The following is a 19,264-nucleotide window of genomic DNA, read 5'->3' as shown; positions in this document are numbered from 1 at the left end:
ATGTCGATATTAACTCATCAAATTGGCTGCATCAAACTGACTGCATACGTATCCTCTTGTCCAAGGAATCAAGCCTCACATAGTTCACCCAAATGGTTGTAAACAACCTCAATCAACTTGAAGGATTCTCAATCCTTCACCAACATCACGACCGTCACCAAGTGTCTTCTTCCAAGACCATGCACCCAAGTGCTCATAATGTGAACGATCTATGACAAATCTTAGCCTTGTATACACCCTTGCACCAATCAAGCTACCTAATAGTTTACAACACATAAACGGGCCAATCAAGCAACTGGTGTAAACTTCGCCAATACTAACAAATCTGCAGCTGATAGCACCCCTGATGGTCTCAAAATAAAAGACAAACTCTCTTTCAAACTTGCATCTCTCCACACCAACTCTCTCTTGGAGCTTAACCCCTTAACCCTATATGTAGAAGAAACACTATTACCAAATACCTCCACCTGAGGTGAGCCAACGATCATAGCCAAATCTGAACTGTGTCCACCTGCTACACTCGAATTCTGATCCTAAACCTGACCCTCCGGTTCTTGATCCTCAATCTCATCATCTATATCAATATCAACTATATGATCCTCAATTTGTGTCACATCAGCTAGAATCCCAAACGATACAGAATGATCTGGAGAACGTTGAGTAATCTCCACCCAACGTGAAGTAGCATCACTCTCCACCCGCTGCGATACATCTATGATTTGTCCAACACTCTCCACCTGCTGAGAATCAATAGGCTCCATCATCGAAGCCTCATCAAAAGTGACATTACTGCTCAGAACTACAAACTTCATTACAATCAATAGGCTCCATCATCGAAGCCTCATCAAAAGTGACATTACTGCTCAGAACTACAAACTTCATTACACTCGGATCAATTTTTACATGAAGCCTCATCAAAAGTGACATTACTGCTCAGAACTACAAACTTCATTACACTCGGATCAATTTTTACATGTTTGATGTGACAATAGGATGGGCACCCAAATATCGAAAGCAACCCATAATCTGAAGCAGCTCTACAAGACCAAACTTCTAATGGAGTTTTACCTCCAATCGAAGTGGACGGCAACCTGTTAATAAGATGGCATGAATATGTCAAAACCTCAGTCCAAAAACTCTTCTGCAAACCACCGTTTGACAACAAACACTGAACCTTCTCCAGCAAGGCACAATTCATCAACTTTTCCACCTCATTTAGTTGCCCCAATGTTCTCTTTCTATCGAAGTGTCTCAAAATGCCTTGAGCTTGGCACAAACGCAGAAACGGATCCCTCTTGTACCTCCCACCAAAATCAGAACGGAGTATTTTGACCTTTCTGTCTGTCTTAGTCTCTATACACTTCTTCCACCTGTTGAAGACTACTAGGACTTCACTCAAACAGGACTTGGTTGCAACTCAGACATGCCTAGAACAATCATCAACAAAGGAAACCAAATATTTATTACCTCCCAATGATACCTCCTTGGAAGGCCCCCAAACGCCCACATGAACCACATCTAGAAGGCCCTTAGCTCGGTGAATAGATGTGTCAAACTTCACATTGGTCTTCTTGCTCACATCACAATGTTCACATGACTTCAAATTGCAGGTCGATGCACCTTTCACCAATCTTTGCATTGCCAAAGCTTGTAAGGAATCAATACCTGAATGTCTCAGCCTCAAATGTCACAGTCTAGTCAAATCAATAAAAGTCGTCAGCACTCCACTTATCACTGTACTTCCAGTCAAGTAGTACAAGTTATTCTTCCTGACGCCCTTCATCACAATCAAAGAGTCTTTCACAATCTTGAGACCCATGTCCTCAATACGAACTTTCAAATCTTCTGCAACTAAATCTCCATTTGAGATCAAACTCTTTCTCAAAGAAGAAACATATCTCACACCATGTATCTCTCTAACCATCCTATTATACATCTTGATGCAAATTTTACCTATCCCAAGGATTTGACATGCATGGTTATCACCCATGTACACCACACCACTATCCAGCTTCTCAAAATTGGAAAACCATTTCTTTTTAGGACACATATGATAAGTTACATCACTATCCAACATCCACTCGGATACTTCCGAATAGCAACTTGTTGGACTGATAGAAAGCGAAAAAACAAATGAGTCAGAACTATTACCATCCGATTTGACGATGTTTGCTTTTGGTAGTTTTTCTTTTCCCTTCTGCTTGTTCTTATTCTTTATCCATTCGCTAAGCTTTAGACAATTTTTCTTCCAATGATCAGTCTCTTTACATTAAGCGTACTGATCTTTACCAACTGTAGGATGCCCTACTCTAGACTGCGACTTCCTATTATTTTTACTCTTTCGGTTTGGATTTTTCCCTCTTGCGGTCAATGTCTCTGCTATTGTGTCATTTGAAGACTCCTTGTCTTTCTTCCTTAGCTAATAGTTCACAAGAGCAGTGATAACCTCACTATATGAAAGGGATGTCTTCCCATTAATTAAGATAAGAACGAAGGTCTCATATTCCTCATCAGGTAAGGAACTCAACAATAATAATATCTTGTCCTCATCCTCGATCATGACATCCACATTCGCCAAATCTGTAAGAAGCTTTGTGTAGTTGTTCATGTGATCACAAATTGAGATTTTCTTCTTCATCTGGAAATGGTAAAGTCTCCTCTTCAAATATAAGCGATTCTCAATACTCTTCATTAAATACTTGCCTTCGAAAATCTCCCAAATCTTCTTTGCAGAAGTCTCATTGATCACATCATATTTTAGATACTGCGTTAAACAAGACCTAATGACGCCACATGCCGTCCGATTTATTTTCTTCCAAACCTTATCTTTTATATCGTCCGGCTTGCCATTCAACTCCAAAGTATCCTCCAAATTCTGCACGTTCAGCGCATCCAAAACCTCACATCTCCACAAACCAAAGTTGTTTGTACCATTAAATCTCTCCACATCTATCTTCGTAAAATGAATATTCAAACTTTGAATGGTCTTCCATAAAATGGATATTCAAACTTTGAATGGTCTTCATGCCGGAAGTACCACTCTCAACACCCGATGCACCTTCTTTCTCAGTCATCTTCCTCAAACCACCAACAAACCAATGTGGAACAAGCTAAGAAAATAGATCCAAACTGAGAAAAGGTAATTTTTTTTACCTCCAACTGAAACCCTAACAAGATTCACCAAATGATCTCACCACCACACGATGTAAGACAAGATCCACAATGATAAAAAATCTCACCTTTGTCTCTAACTGAAACCCTAGAAGAGCTTCCAAAGCGATCTACTCCTCCACTTAACCCCAAGCGTTGTCTGGGGCTCTAATACCACTTGTTGTGCGTAGTGGACGAATCACAAATCAACGAACGAGAAGAAAGTAATCAAAATAACCAAAACTCAAGTACCAAACAACAAGCCAATAAATTTACGTGGTTCGACAATGTGCCTACGTCCACAGGGTAAGGAGGGGGGAGATTTTACTAATAGAGAGAAAGAGAATATAAATAGAGATTACAATCACTCAATAATCTCACCAAATAACCCTAATCAAAGGATCTCACAAAGCTCTCAAATCTCTCACCAATTGTCCCTCAAATGTGCTCAAAAACCCTCTCAATGTCTGCTCAAATTTTCCCCTCAAAACCCTAAGAAAACGTGTTCCTATTTATATCAAAACAGAAACCCAAACCAATCAGGAAACTGAAACAGGGCCCAAACTGCAACGCGGTCGACCGGATATGTCGTCGCAGTCGACCGGCCAGAGGATCAAAAACTAACCTTGTAAACATAACATGGTTCGTTCGACCAGGCATGTGCATCCGGTTGACCGACCAGAGCGCTGATTTCTCAGCCTGTAATGTGCACGTTTCCGGTCGACCGGACCTAAGCCCGCGGTCGACCGAACTGCACCAAAAATTATTCCTGCTTCGTTTTTCCTGTTCTCTTTCGCCATTTTCACCGTTTCTACACGCTCATATTCAGCCTAAGCCAAATGATGGAGGAGATAGAGGTATTTGGCTCGTAGTGTGGAGTAGGAGAGGTGTACCGATATGATTTGAGACGAGCGATGCAAGTGGAGTCTGAGGATAGCAAGCAGGGCAATGGTTCAGTTCGAAAAGATAAACATGGTTGATTTGCTTCTAATGTTAGAGGTGGTGAATATTTCTTGGTGTACACAAGAGAGGTGAAAACGCCACGGCTAGGCAGACGATAGCGAAGGAGATATATATATGGAAACCAAAACCCTATCTCTAGCCTAACTTCTTAATTAGAATAGGATTCAAACTCTTAACAATGATGAGACTCAATCCCCTAATCATGATAGATCTCTAATCCTATCTAATTCTCATGAAGTTATACAAAGAATAAAAGGCACAATCCCAACAAGAGAAACTCTGGCCTTAATTTTTCATGTTATATTCATATCCAAGTTATTATAGTCCTAATTTCTAAGGCTTCCTCTTTTCCAACCATTGCAGGTTGAAATTCTTGGCAAGGTGAGGCACCCACACGTCGTCACTCTCATCGGGACATGCCCAGAAGCTTGGGCCCTCATATATGAATACCTTCCAAAAGGAAACTTATCAGACCGCCTCGCGTGCAAAGACAACACTCCTCCCCTCCCATGGCACGTCCGCACAAATATCCTAGCTGAGATTTGCTCTGCACTAATCTTTCTTCACTCCTACAAGCCTCATGTAGTAGTCCATGGAGACCTAAAGCCCGCGAACATCCTCCTCGGCTCAAACTTTACCAGCAAACTTGGAGACTTTGGCATATGTCGGTTTCTAGCCGAGTCCAACACCACCAGCACCTTTTACAAGCATACTCAACCTAAGGGCACCCTTATCTACATGGACCCTGAGTTCCTTTCTAGTGGAGAGCTCACGCCTCGCTCTGATGTTTATTCGTTTGGGCTCATAATGCTACGTGTACTAACGGGGAAACCTGCTCTGGGGATCATAAAAGAAGTGAAAGATGCAGTAGGAGGGGATCGGTTGCATGAGATACTAGATGTTTCAGCAGGGGATTGGCCTTTAGTGCAGGCTAAGCAATTGGCCAACTTGGGTTTGAGATGCTGTGAGATCAAAAGGAAGAAAAGGCCAGACCTGAAAGGAGATGCTTGGAGCGTTCTTGAGCCCATGGTGAAAGCTACCTCGTCGATGGGATCACCATCGAGCAACAACTGCATTCCTTCCTACTTCATGTGTCCAATATTTCAGGTAAAAGATCTTCTAGCCTACGTGCTATCACTTTTTTATGAGAATTCGGTTTTTTTCCGTTAGGCCACCATGTTTGAAGGCAGTTAGGGTAAGTTGTCACGTGCGAAGAACATAACATGTTTTGAACAATTTTGCCCTTGTAAACTTCACATATTTTCCATATACCCTTCTGAACTTTGTAGATCAATAATACAAATAAGGTAGCTCAGACGTTGTATCCAAGATGTTAATAACTAATAACAACTTTAAAAGTCAATGGCATTTTGCTTTAAGTTTGAAAATTCATGGCAGTTTTCTCTATGAAGAAGTATATGGTAGTTCTGAGAAAAACCCCAAATTTCATGGTAGTTTTATGAAAGTTACTCAAATTTAAATTTCTTGTGTTCACTTCGGATCTGATTCTAGCTTCCAAGATCATTAAGCATTATATTCTGAAGGTGGAACAGTTAAGAACCCGGCTTTATCTTTAATAGAGAAATTAATACTTGAAGAGAACACATCAATCAGTGTTCAATATTTATTGTTCCTCTGACCAAATAGTCACTCATTCCCCTGTTTTCTTTAACTTTTTATTCTCTCGTTCAATCCACTTCAACCGTTGTGTAACAAATAAATTATGTCCTTTTGATAGGAAATACTGAGTTGTTTTTTTTTTTTACTTAATAGTAAATGCATGTAAGATGTCGATTTTTTTTAAGGATGACTGTGAACTTCATATGAAATGCAGGAGATCATGAAGAATCCGCAGATAGCAGCAGATGGCTTCACGTATGAGGCCGAAGCTATAAAAGGATGGCTCGAAAGTGGGCACGATACGTCTCCAATGACTAATCTCAAGCTTACACACCGCGATCTTATCCCCAACCGTGCCCTCCTCTCAGCAATTCAAGAATGGTTACAAAAGCAAAATTGATGTGGTTCTCCAACTGATTTATACAAGACGTCTTCGATTCGGTGAAATTTGTGTATATACTACAAACTTTTCCCTAAAGGAGTGAAGTACTGCCTTTGTGAATGTATACATCTAGATAGTTGCAAAATTAATTAGTATGACGAGCATTCTTGTTCTGCAGTGAGATGGGTGGGCAGTGAGAGACAAACTTGCACAAATCAGTTACACAAACTCCTGTTTAAGGGTCTGGTTCAGAAAACAGAGATCGATGTTCGTACTATGTAAACTAAACTACGTTAAGAGTCCAGTACAAGCCACGCTTCTTACAATCAAGTTGGACGTAGCCTGCATTCGATCGTCGAAAAAGCAGCAGCCAGTAGGTCTCTGCAAGGATTTATATGTGATGGAGAACACAGAAACTGAACTGGACTCAGCAGCGTGCATGAAAACTAGCAAGAGGAAAGAATGTTCCGGTTCGAAGTAAAGAAATGAGATACCTTGAAGGAGCACTAGGGATTTAAGGTCAAGTGGTTGTTACAAGTTCTTCTGATCGATCTCCATTCTTGGAGACTTCTATAGGCCAATAGAACTGCACGAAGGATCCATTTCGGGAAAAAGAATCGTTAATGGAACCAAACACTTTGGTCAGATAGAACGCAAAAACGTTTACTAGAATAAGCCATAAGGTTTACTAGAAATATAAGAAACTCCTATATTTTGGTTTTCAAAAAAAAAAAATCTAAATTTTGCTGATACAAGCATGAAAATGACGGTGCAATACTATGACGCAATCTAATAAAATAAAAACCCTCCACATGCATTGTAGCTAGACCTGTCCTTTCGGACTTTGGCCTGGACCCGTCGGGGCCAAAACCCGGCCCAGGGAAAACCCCGACGGCCGAGCCTGGCCTGATTTCGGCCCCTGGTCCAGGGTCATGTAGCTGAAGCCCAACCCAGGCCTGGTCTGACCACGGTCCTAGAGGTTCGGTTGAGAAACCCGGCTCAGGATCCGAACCGAGTCAGTGGCTCCCTAATTAACCGTTGGGACCGGGTTGGGCTTAAAAACATGTCCTCGTGTGTTCCAACGACTAGAAACCTAATTGGACTGGGGTGGCCCGAATCCGGCCCGGTCCTAGGGCTAGAAAAATAGCCATTAGCACCGGGCGACCTGGACCTAACCCAGTGTTTGATCAAACCAAAATAGTCAAAATGGCTATAAATGACCAAAATACCCTTAAAATGATCGAAAAAATATCAAAATTTAGAGGTATTTCGGCCATTGGACTAACGGGCTGCCTCTATAAATAGAAGGAGTTTTCATTTATTTTTCCCATTCAAAACTCATATTCTTCTCTCTAATACTTATCTAATTCTAGTAATATGTATGGAATAACCGATGATGAATGGACAATTATAAGTTGTGTAAAATAGATGATATAAGTTTTTTTATAATGCTACTATGTTATTATCTTGTTGTTATTATCTAACTATTACATAAGCCACTCTATAAGCTTTAAATGTTCAAAGTTTGTTTAATACTTATCGCATGGATGATTACTTTTTAAATATGATTTCTAAAATGGAAAGCAAATTTATTAAGTATTTTAGATTCATTCATGTTATTTTTTGTTTGGGGATTCTTATCAATCCATGCTTGAAAGATCTTGGTCTTCAAAGTTTGTTGAATTATTTGTATGATAATATAATAATAGAAAGTCATAGTGGCCAGTCTATTACTGCTCTTAGTCATCATTTAAATATTATTTTTGAAGATTATTTGAAGAGTATGGAACTAAACATGGTCTATCATCTCAACCGAATGTCTGGGTTGGCTCGATGCTCAGCACTCATCTGCTCTGAGCCGAATGTCTGAGTGGAGCTTTTTGCTTGACCCGAACACAGAAATTAAGGTTGGGCCAGATCGGGTCGGCCCGTTTGGATAGGCCTTGTTATAGCTGATATTTTTACACATTGAACACTCATATATCTCCAAGCAAGCGGAGTTCATTTTTGTTTTCGCAAAAAAGGAATTTTATTTTCCTGAAAATATACTTCACTAAAGTTGAAAAATCTCAAGCGCATAATGAAATTTGGTTGGTCTTCACCCAAAAGTCATCAAGCGTGATTCACCCAAGAGGAAGAAGCAGATCACTGAAGAGAGTATGATTCAATGTTTAGATCAAATACTGAGTAATTAAATCAAAGTACATTGCGATTATGTACGTAATTAGGTTAAAATGGAGTCGATGCATAAATAGATCGATGATCGGTAACATAAACAGAGGTAAAAGCAGAAGTACCTTGAATCGGAGTTAGGGTTTGGTTGTGGTTGTAGCGGAACTTTGGACGAAAGAAATTAGGGGCGAAAATTTTCAATGAATTAAGTAAAAAAGGCAAAATTAACCAAAAAAAATGGGCGGTTGATGGAAGCCTGCCCTCTGCTCGCAACTATCAGAGCCAGGTTTCGATCCTGGGACCTGTGGGTTATGGGCCCACCACGCTTCCGCTGCGCCACTCTGATTAGTGATGAATCGGAACTCTAGTGCGATTTTATGTGAAGATTATCGGAGCTCACCGCAGAATGAAAAAGGCGCCTCCTTCGTCAGCCTCCATCAACAGCCCAAATCATGTACGCAAAAACCCCGACAAAACCACCGCCACTAAAATGCACCGTCGCCGGAGCTCACCGCAGCATCAGCAGGACGATCACCTGCACTTCAGCGAACCCTTCACCGATCCTCCGTCAACGTCCCCATTACAAGACTCCGCAGCCCCCAAAGCCCAGCGCCAACATCAACAGTGGCGCCGAAGAGAAAGCCACAGCAAGCGACGTGCTTCGATTGTTAGACACCCTTCAACTCCCCGTCGACGCCGATACTTACAGCTCTCTTATAAAGGAGTGCACTTCATCGGGCGACGCCGTCGAGGGTGCCCGTGTGCACGCGCGCATCAACAGGCCAAAGGAGAAGAGGAGCGGATGCAGTAAGCGAGACCTCGTTGGCATTGCTAACAGACTGTTGCTTATGTATGCGGCGTGCGACCGGCCGGAGATTGCCCGAAAACTGTTTGATGGAATGCCCATGAGGAATCTGAGCTCATGGGCAACTGTGATTTGTGGTACTTTTGATAGGGGAGATCGTAGAGAGGCGATCGCGTTGTTTTTGGATATGATGGAGTCGAAATCCTTTGCGGTAGAGCCCACCGATACGCTCGCCGTCCTCGTCACGGTAATGATTAGATCCTGTGGTCAAACCGGAGAATTGAGTCTTGGGAAGCAGATACATGGGTTTGCTATAAAAACAGCGATGGCGGCTGAATTGGGTACTTGTTTGGTCCGACTGTATGCGGAACTCAATTACATTGAGAGTGCACGCAAAGTGTTCGATAGTATGCTACCAGCAACAATGACAGCTTGCACTAGCTTAATACGGGCTTACTGCAGAAAAGGCCGGTTGAAGGAGGCACTTTGTGTTTTTGGAGATACGTTTTGTGTGATGAGATTGGATGATGATGAGAAGAAGAATGAGAGTGTTTCGAGTGCGATCTCGAGTATTATTGGTGGATGTGCAAAGAGGAAGAGAAAATTTTGTGGGCAACAAGTTCATGCACGTGCGATTAAAGTAGGATTGGAGTGTGATCTTTATGTGGGTACGAGTCTCGTGAATATGTATGGGAGATTTGGGCTGTTGGATGATGCGAGGAGAGCATTTGAGTTTGTTTGTGGCAAAAATAACAAGGAAAAAGATGTTGCTTGTTGGAATGCTATGATTACTAGCTATATAAGAAATGGGTGCTTCACAGAGGCTGAGAAGACTCTGTATCTGATGAAGGCTGCAGGTATTGAGCCCTTGGAGTCTGTCGTGTCTCGGGTTATGATGGCTTGTGGAAGCTAATGATTTGTGTGCAAAGTTAAGGGAAGAACATGTGACAGCTATATTGTACATGTACAGAATGAACGGGTAAATATAGCTCCCTGTGATGATAGACGTCAGCAGCAGAAATAGAGCTTGCAGCATCAGTAATGCACTGAAACTCGAGAGCAGGAAAGTCGAGATGCATTTGAGAGTATCATCCTACAAGCAATCTATTCCTTCTATTCTGAAAAGCTAATTATAACCTTGTTCAACGATGTTAGTAGTGCAAGCTTGTTGATTTTGTTTGTTAATTTATATATGAGTAGCCGGCTGATACATGCTAAACATTTTGTAGGTCCTGCTGTTGTTAGTAATGCATGTCAAGTGACACAAACTTAAAAGTTTACTTGTAAACAGTTACAGTATGATTAAAGATGGGTTTCTGTTTCCTTATTGCAAGTCTTCCAGGATCTCTGTTGTTGTCTCCTGACATGCCACCACCATCATGCTCCTGTTTAATGCATCTTGATGTAAGTTGTGCAATCTTGTTGCTTTAGATGTTAAGTGCCCATACCTGAAAAAATATTAGAAGAACATTAACAGCTATACAATGTAAGTTAACAGTTGTAGGTTGACTGTTAACAGTTATACAATGTAAGTTAACAGAGATCCAATGGACGATTAACAATTATATAATGTAAGTTAATAGTTTTAGGTTGAAAGTTAATAGTTACTTTAAACGTTAACAGTTATGTTATGAAAGTTAATAGTTATGAGAAAAATTAACGTTATGACGCAAAGCTTAACTGTTAATTCATCAAAGCTAACATGTTCTGTATAACTTTACCTAATTCCAGGAAAGTATGCATTTGCCTACTAATTAAAAAAGTAGTTAACATCAATGTTATATGTCCTTAGATCAATATCATATATTTCTTTCATATAAACATTTCATTTTGTTATGGGGTATTTATAACAAGCAGATTGGAGAAAATTCTCCAAAAAATGAGTATCCTTTGATTTCATGCCCAAGTCCTTTAGCTTTAACCTGAATTTTTTAACGAGACATAGAACACATCTAGAGTGTAGAGCTTCTGGAAAATATTCTTAAACTGATTCTTTAATTCCTTTGTCAGCATCTAAAATTATAACCAATTGGTGGGGAGGATTATATAGATCAGGCCTCTCATAAAGTATGGATCACAGACCTTGGACGAACCACTTCCAATTGATCAAATTCTTCTGATCGCATATGTAATAAGCTAAGGAAAATATCTCTTTGTCCCCATCGTATGCTATGGTGCAAAGGAGTGTACATTTATATCGATCTTTTAAAATGGTACCATAAAAAAATAGAAGGGATTTGCATCCACTCAAGAAACCATTGATGCAAGCAACGTAACAAACAAAGAGTCTTGAAAACCTTTACGCATTTTGTCCAACATAAAAATAACTGCATGGATTTGTCTCTTTTACCATGCACTTACACCTAGAAAATTAATTTAAAAACTTTAATGATCATACTTCAGTAATTTTATAAATTAAATGTAAAATTTAACAACGTCTTATAAAAGATAACAACTACTTGTTAACATTATCAATGTGACTCGATAAGTACTTGGTAAAATGAACATGTTATCATTGTAACTTAACAAGAGAACTACAAAAGTATATTTCCAATGACATTTACCAAAGTAAATTGCTAAAGTTAACATGTTATCAATGTGTTTTAACATAAGCAAACGCAAAAGTTAACATGTTATCGGTGTAGCTTAACATGAAAACCTATAGACTTAACATATTCTCTGTGTAACTTAACAAATATTTCGCAACATTCGCATATTAATTGTTAGGCTTAACATGTGACCATCATACTTAGAAGACATTAAAATATTGTAACAATAAAGCTCAAAATTTTACCATCGTAGTTGTTTGTTGGAAAATTTAGAGTAAAAGAAATGAAAGAAAATTTGACTTGTATTCCTTTGATCTCGATTACAATTGGATTTTCTGATTACAAAAGAGAGGAGAATTAATCTGGATTCTCCCCTTTGTTTAAAACTGGGTTTTTCACGGTGGCGATAGAGTGTCTCCCTCGAATGCTCGCGTCGAGTTTGCTCTCCGTTGACGATCCGACGTTTTGCTTCACTAGAACGATTTCTTCTCCTCACGGTTTGACGTTGTGGAAAACTTGCAAAGCAAGTTTTAGAACTCTGAACGAGTTTCGAAGAACTCTGTAAAAGAGTTGATTTGAACCGAAAGTCGGTTAATCCGCCCAGGCCAAAAGCTCTCAGGACTGCTCCCAAAAGATGAATGTCGGTCTCTCTTTTGTGCAGTTTTGATCTTCAAAACTCCCAATCGAAGATCCCCAAGAAGAAGCCAAAGATCTCGTCCTCGCTGCCAAGTCTCAGATCCAAAAAAGCTAGCCTGAACTCAATTGAGTTTACCTATATTTATAGGGAATTAAGGGGTGTAACCGCCCCCTTAATTCTCTCCATAATAGGATTGAGAGGGGTGTAACCACCCCCCTTAATCCGCTCCTAAGTGGGGCGGAAATCCTTCAATTTGTGAAGGGAAAACGGTTCCTGCAACCGTTCAGCTTATGTTTGAACGAGTCAAAAGTCCAAGTTGGCGTTCAGGATCCTAACTCCGTGTTTTAGAATAGAGACGCGGAGTTGGGTACTCGCTGGGTGTTAAAAAACGCGAGGGCCGTCCGCGTTTGGTTTGCTGAGGATTGGAAACGCGGGGGTCGCTTGCGTTTTGCTTGTTGAAGCTTGGAAACACGGGGGTCGCCTGCGTTTTAAGAATTGGAACGCGGAGATGACTTCCGCGTTTAGAAGGGGCTAGTTGACTTGTAGCCTCTTCTGTAGAGCGTTGTAAAGACCATTGTTGAATGATCTTCGCCTTGGCTGCTCGAAAATACGAGAGTTGTCAAATTGTAACTCCCGATGTTGATTGTGAAGGCTGTTGAACTAGAGCTTTCATCGGTTGTTGTGAAGGTCGTCATATTGTAACCTTCATTGATCTACGTGAAAGTCTTTAAATTATAGCCTTCTGGAAGTCGTCTGATTGTAACTTTCATCATCGGTGTTTGATGGGGGATCAGCTATCTATTTTGATTTTTAGACAGCCTACAGAACCCCCTCCAAAGTTTTCGAAAGTTCGCGGTTGACTGGGACGAATTTTTGGAATACTTTGGATCTCAACTCTGATCTTGGAGCTGTTGATTCCTTATCGTAAAGGAGTCGTTCTCTGCACTTGCTTTGAATGCATCTTGGTTAACGAGATTTGCCATGCAGGACCTGTGTGAAGGTATGCATCACAATCCTACTTTTGGAATGTGGAGGATGAATCCTGTATTTTGAACTTGAGACGCGGGTCTCACCCTTGCATGTTGAATTTGGAACACGGGTATGACCTCGGCGTTTGGTTTTTGCATCGCGGGTCTGACCTCAGCGTTTTGACTTAAGACATGGAAGTTGCTTCCGTGTATTTTTGACTAAGTCTTTAAGACTTGTCTTTAGTTTATCTGTTTCAAGTCTCGGCTCACATCCACTAAGCTAATGGACCTACGAACATGCATAGGATTTTTGGCAAACCCTCAGCCATCAACGGATTTGATAAGCCTTTACCGACTACCGTTTGAGTCGGGTTAGCATGTGAATTATTTGAATCCGTTTCACATGTAACGTTGTGCTAAGAGAATGAACTCTCTTAGACTTGATGCTATGATTTTGAATACATAGACTTTGTTATTTTCACGAAAAAAGACTAACCGGTAATGCGTGTTAGGCGTAGGCTTATCTCTAATTAGGAATCGAGATAAAGTCCCCCATGCGTGTGATGCATGGATTTTGATGTCTTTTTCACGGCAAAAGACTAACCGTCAACGCGTGTTAGGCGTAGACTTATCTCTAATTAGGGATCGAGATAAATTCTCCCATGCGTGTGATGCATGGATTTCAGCGTTATTAATAACAACATGCCACGATGTTGAATACGTGGGCTTTGCCATTATTGTGGGAATAGGCTACCCGGAAGCATGTGTTAGATACAGACTTATCTCTAATTAGGAATCGAGATAAAGTCCCGCATGCATAAAAGGCATGGATTTTAGTGCTACGATGTTGAATACGTAAACTTCGTCATTATTATGAGAATGGATCACCCGGCAACGCGTATTAGGCGTTGACTTATCCCTACTTAGGATTTGGGATAAAATTCCCCATACATGCGAGGTATGGATTTAGAGATTATTAATTTAATGATAATCACTAGCTACGATATTAAATACGTAGACTTTGTCATTATTTCTTCCTGTGTTACTTGAAACACTGAAAGAAAATTGGAAGCGCCAGAAGTGTAATATTAACTTGGCATGAATTTTCACTTAGAGTGAAATTCAGAAATTTTCTTTATTATCACTAGGATAATTCCAGAAAATATTTAATCCGTTGGGATTTTATAATAAAAACTTACTATTCTTGTTGAAAAAAGATTAACAAGTTCATTGGAGGATTTGACTGTTAGAGGTGTGATGTTAACCTAACAATATTTTATGGGCCTATCGCTCTATTGAAGAGAGTCGATAAGTTGGTTTGATTGTCAAAGGTGTGATATTAACTTGACTAAAATTTATGGACCTATCGCTCTATTAAGGAGAGTCGATAAGTTGATTTTGTCAGAGGTGTGATATTAACATGACAAGAAGAATATTACGATCAGGGTAATTTTGAGGACCTATCGCTCTATTGGGGAGATTCGATAAGTGGATTGTCAGAGGTTTGGTGTTAACATGACGGGTTTGTGGACCTATCGCTCTATTGAAGAGAGTCGATAAGTTGATTTTGTCAGAGGTATGATATTAACGTAACAAGAAGAACATTGCGATCAGGGCAATTTTGAGGACATATCGCTCTATTAACGAGAGTCGATAAGTGGATTGTCAGAGGTTTGGTGTTAACATGACGGGTTTGTGGGACCTATCGCTCTATTGAAGAGAGTCGATAAGTTAATTTTGTCAGAGGTATGATATTAACGTGACAAGAAGAATATTATGATCAGGACAATTTTGAGGACATATCGCTCTATTGACGAGAGTCGATAAGTGGATTGTTAGAGGTTTGGTGTTAACATGACGGAAATTTGTGTTACAATTGGAGCAACTTTGGAGACTTATCATCTTATTGACGAGGATTGATAAGTGAATTGTCAGAGGTACGATGTTAACGTGATAGGAATGTGTTGCGATCGGAGCAACTTTGTGGACTTATCATTCTATTGAAGAGGATTGATAAGTGGGTTGTCAGAGGTATAATGTTAACGTGACAGGAATGTGTTGCGATTAGAGCAACTTTGTGGACTTATCATCCTATCGAAGAGGATTGATAAGTGGGTTGTCAGAGGTAAGATGTTAACATGACAGGAATATGTTGCGATCGGAGCAACTTTGGAGACTTATCATCCTATTGACGAGGATTGATAAGTAGATTGTCAGAGGTATGATGTTAACGTGACAGGAATATGTTGCGATCGGAGCAACTTTGTGGACTTATCATTCTATTGAAGAGGATTGATAAGTGGGTTGTCAGAGTGCGATCGGAGCAACTTTGTGGACTTATCATTCTATTGAAGAGGATTGATAAGTGGGTTGTCAGAGGTAAGATGTTAACGTGACAGGAGAATGTGTACTTGTGACTTGCACAAGATTTTGGGAATTAGCGTCTCGCTAGGAAAACTTGTTAGGTGAGTTTATCATCAGAAGTGATGAATTTTGATGCTTGTGATTTGAATAAGATTTTGAAGACTTAGTGTCTTGCTGGGGAAGATTGCGATTTGCGCAATTTTGAGGACCTGTCATCCTATTGGTAAGGATTGATAAGTTGATTGTCAGAGGTGTATGTTGTTAACGTGACAAATTGGGAGTAATGCGAGTTAAATGCATACTCTGTGGGGATGATGATCGTCAGAAGTGTAATGTTAACTCGACGATGTGAAAGATTCGTTACTCTTAATCCAATGGATTCTAAGTAACCAACCCCCAGTCTTGATTAAGACTTAGTAGGGGAATAAAAAGAGGTAGACAAGGCACATCGCCTAGTGGGGCACTATCCATGAAGTCGAAATAGAGGCACATCACCTGGTAGGCCATTATCTGATGAGTTTGACTATCAGAGGTAACTGTTAACGTGATAGTTTTGTGGACCTGCCATCCTATTGAGGAAGATTGGCAAGTTGATGGACTATCAGAGATAACTGTTAACGTGATAGTTTTGTTGACCTGCCATCCTATTGAGGAAGATTGGCAGGTTGATGGACTATCAGAAGTAACTGTTAACGTGATATTTTTGTGGACCTATCATCCTGCTTGAAGAGGATCGGTGGAGGAATTTGGAAGAAAACAGACTATCAGAGGTGATCATTAACGTGATAGTTTTGGTAGACTTTGTAGTTGACAGAGGTATTCTATTGAACATGACAACTCAGAAAATTTATTATTCATAATCTAATGAACTACAAATAAACGAACCCTCAGTCTTGAACAAGTGTAGGGGAAAAAGGAGCAGACATGGCACATCGCCTAATGGGCCACTATCTAACGAATTTGACTATCAGAGGTAATTATTAACGTGATAGTTATTGAAGACCCTGGCATCCTACTGAAGAGGATTAGCTTCAGTGGCCGTAGTATCTTCCCCTTCTGACTGAGAAGATTGGGCTTAGTCCGATTGCTCAGGTTGATCCTGCTTACTTTGTTCTTCAGCTTTGATCCTGGCAATAATCTTTTAAGCCTGTTCGCCTTGAGAGATTAGTTGTCTCCAAGAACGGCATTCTGTAACTCTTATTTGGGCTAGGAGGTCGGTCTGTAAGTTGTGTCGACAGGTCTCTACTAAGGTAGATTGTGCCATATCTGACGAACACCGGAGAGCCATGGTTCGGAACCTCTTGACGAAGGCTTTGACGGACTCCCTCTTCTTCTGCTTAGTGGCGAGAAGGATATGGATGGAGACTTCTGTATTCTCTTCAAAGAATCTTGACAGGAAGAGTCTCTCTAGATCCGCCCACTTTCGGATACACCTGACAGGCAGTTTTCTAAACCATTCGAAGGCAACTCCCTTGAGGGTGCTAATGAACAATCGAGTCAGTATGGCATCATTTGATATCACATTCCCAGTCTGTGACTTGAAATGATAGATATGTTGGTTCAGTGATCTCGTATCGTCAAAAGTTTGTAGCGTCGGGACCTCAAATTTTGGAGGATAAGGGGCTGCATCCCATTCGGCAGGATAGGGCCTGACAACTCCCTCATCTTGGAGCTCGCTTCTGTCAGCAATAGCATTGAGGTGGGTTTCCAATTCTTCTATTTTGACAGACTGGAGATTCTGCTCGTTCTGCGTCTCTCTTTCTTCATCAGAGGAAGATTCCAGATTGTGGGCTTCTTAGTCAGAAGCAACATCATCAACCGTTTTTTCCTTCCCTTTGCTTGTGTGAAGTCGGGATGAAGACGTTCTTCCTCTTTGGGAAGATTCTTGCTTGGGTGGCGAATCTATCTTATGAGATTTGGCCTTGTCTGTGATGATTTGAGTCAACAGGGCCAAGAGTTCATTGATGGCCTTCTGCTGAGATTTGAGCATGACCTCCTGCTCATCAAGTCTCTTTGCGAGATCTTCATGGTTTCCCGTCATATAAGCGGAGCTCTCATGTTCAACAAAAGAGCTTGATGATCGGGACTCTGCAATGGCTGAGTGTTCATCATCGGAATTGATTTCTCTGGCTAACCTCTGATAGTTGACAGGGGGAATGGCTCCCGTTCGAGTCTGAGTGTGTCGGTATACTCCTTCAAACTCGTTAGTGATTTCTCTAACGGTTGGTGAACGACTTGTCTCAGAGTCATCGGAACTAGGACCCGAGGCTTTCCCTCTGCCGATCATATTGATAGTGACCTCAGGATACTCGGTCTCTGGAGACTTCTTCCTGTGCGAACATCGTCGTTGGTTAGGCAAAACAATGTTCGTTGGTCGGTTGAATATCGACGGTTTGGCCGCATATGAACAACATTGGCATCCCGAGAGGACCGTAGGGATCAGTCGTTCACATTGGAACGAACGAATAATTTGTTGCATCGATCTTTCACTCGATATGAACTCTCTCAAATCTGTTGTAAAGATTCGAGGAGAATTACTCACTGATCGTGAGGTTTGAACTGGAACCCCCAGTCCATGATTGGACAGGACTGGCTCTTGGTGAACATGGATGTGGTTGAGATTCCTTGAATCCATGAACTTTTTATATCCGCCCCTCGATCTAGTCGACGATATACACCAGGTTCTGTATTAGATTTGGAACTTGGGACGCGAGGGTCGCGTTTGGCACTTGAGACGCGAATGTCGCGTTTGGCACTTGAAACGCGAAAGTCGCGTTTGGCACTTGAAACGCGAGGTCCGCATTTTGGTTTGGCAACATGAGGGTCGTGTTTGGAACTTGAAACGCGAGGTCCGCATTTTGGTTTGGCAACATGAGGATCGCGTTCTTCGTTGTCGACGCGAGGGTCGTGTTTTGACTGGGAAACGCGAAGTTGAAATTCGCGTTCAACGAAGGCTTGAGGTCCGCGTTTTGGCTGTAAAACGCGCCATTGAGGGCCACGTTCAGTCTGGTTCTCACGAAGCTCATGTTTGAGCTCATAAACACGAGGCTTGTGTTCTAAAGTAGAAACACGAAGCTCAGGGTCGCGTTTAGGCTCATGAACGCGAAGCTCACGTTGGTTGGAGGATCGACTTTCTTGGAGTTGTGCCGAAGCTAAGTCTTCTCCTTCAGAGAGGGGACTGTATGAACAGTGCAACCCCCAGGAGAGACAACCCTTTGATGAGTCGGCCACAACTGGAGCTTTAGTCTCCTTAGAAACTTTGTGGATCTTACGCATAGCCTTGGGGCTAAGGGATCCGGAGGAGATAGCCTCCTCAAACTTGGCTTGATCAAACTCTACCACGAGAGTTTCGATGGTTGTTCCAGTGAGATGAACATCGAATTGCGCCACCACTTCTTCATCAGAGAAGCTCGTCCCCAGCGGAGTCGACATCGTTTATTTGTTAGAAAATTTGGAGTAAAAGAAATGAAAGAAAAATTGACTTGTATTCCTTTGATCTCGATTACAATTGGATTTCCTGATTACAAAAGAGAGGAGAATCAATCTGGATTCTCCCCTTTGTTTAAAACTGGGTTCTTCACGGTGGCAATAGAGTGCCTCCCTCGAATGCTCGCGTCAAGTTTGCTCTCCGTTGACGATCTGACGTTTTGCTTC

General features: G+C 41.2%; 2 protein-coding genes and 1 non-coding gene across 3 annotated transcripts in view; 2 read left to right on the top strand and 1 right to left on the bottom strand.

Annotated features, from left to right (window-relative positions):
• LOC109849445 (U-box domain-containing protein 33-like) overlaps window positions 1-6,260 on the top strand; it is a 12,564-nt gene extending 6,304 nt beyond the window's left edge. Inside the window, exons 8-9 of the mRNA XM_020419275.1 lie at window positions 4,477-5,220; window positions 5,948-6,260. Coding sequence (XP_020274864.1) covers window positions 4,477-5,220; window positions 5,948-6,133 — 930 coding nt within the window. The 3' untranslated portion in view covers window positions 6,134-6,260. The remainder of the gene's footprint in view (window positions 1-4,476; window positions 5,221-5,947) is intronic.
• Window positions 8,562-8,633, bottom strand: TRNAM-CAU. Its single transcript has one exon. It is a non-coding gene; the product is annotated as a tRNA-Met (tRNA).
• Window positions 8,684-10,371, top strand: LOC109850804 (pentatricopeptide repeat-containing protein At1g31790-like). The gene is made up of 2 exons (XM_020420871.1): window positions 8,684-10,242; window positions 10,322-10,371. The coding sequence occupies exon 1, from the start codon at window positions 8,740-8,742 to the stop codon at window positions 10,003-10,005; it is 1,266 nt and encodes a 421-aa protein (XP_020276460.1). The 5' UTR covers window positions 8,684-8,739; the 3' UTR covers window positions 10,006-10,242; window positions 10,322-10,371.

The sequence above is a fragment of the Asparagus officinalis genome, chromosome 7 (genome assembly GCF_001876935.1).
Source record: "Asparagus officinalis chromosome 7, Aspof.V1, whole genome shotgun sequence".
In the NCBI taxonomy this organism is placed as follows: domain Eukaryota; kingdom Viridiplantae; phylum Streptophyta; class Magnoliopsida; order Asparagales; family Asparagaceae; genus Asparagus; species Asparagus officinalis.
This window is presented reverse-complemented; position numbering and strand designations above follow the sequence as displayed.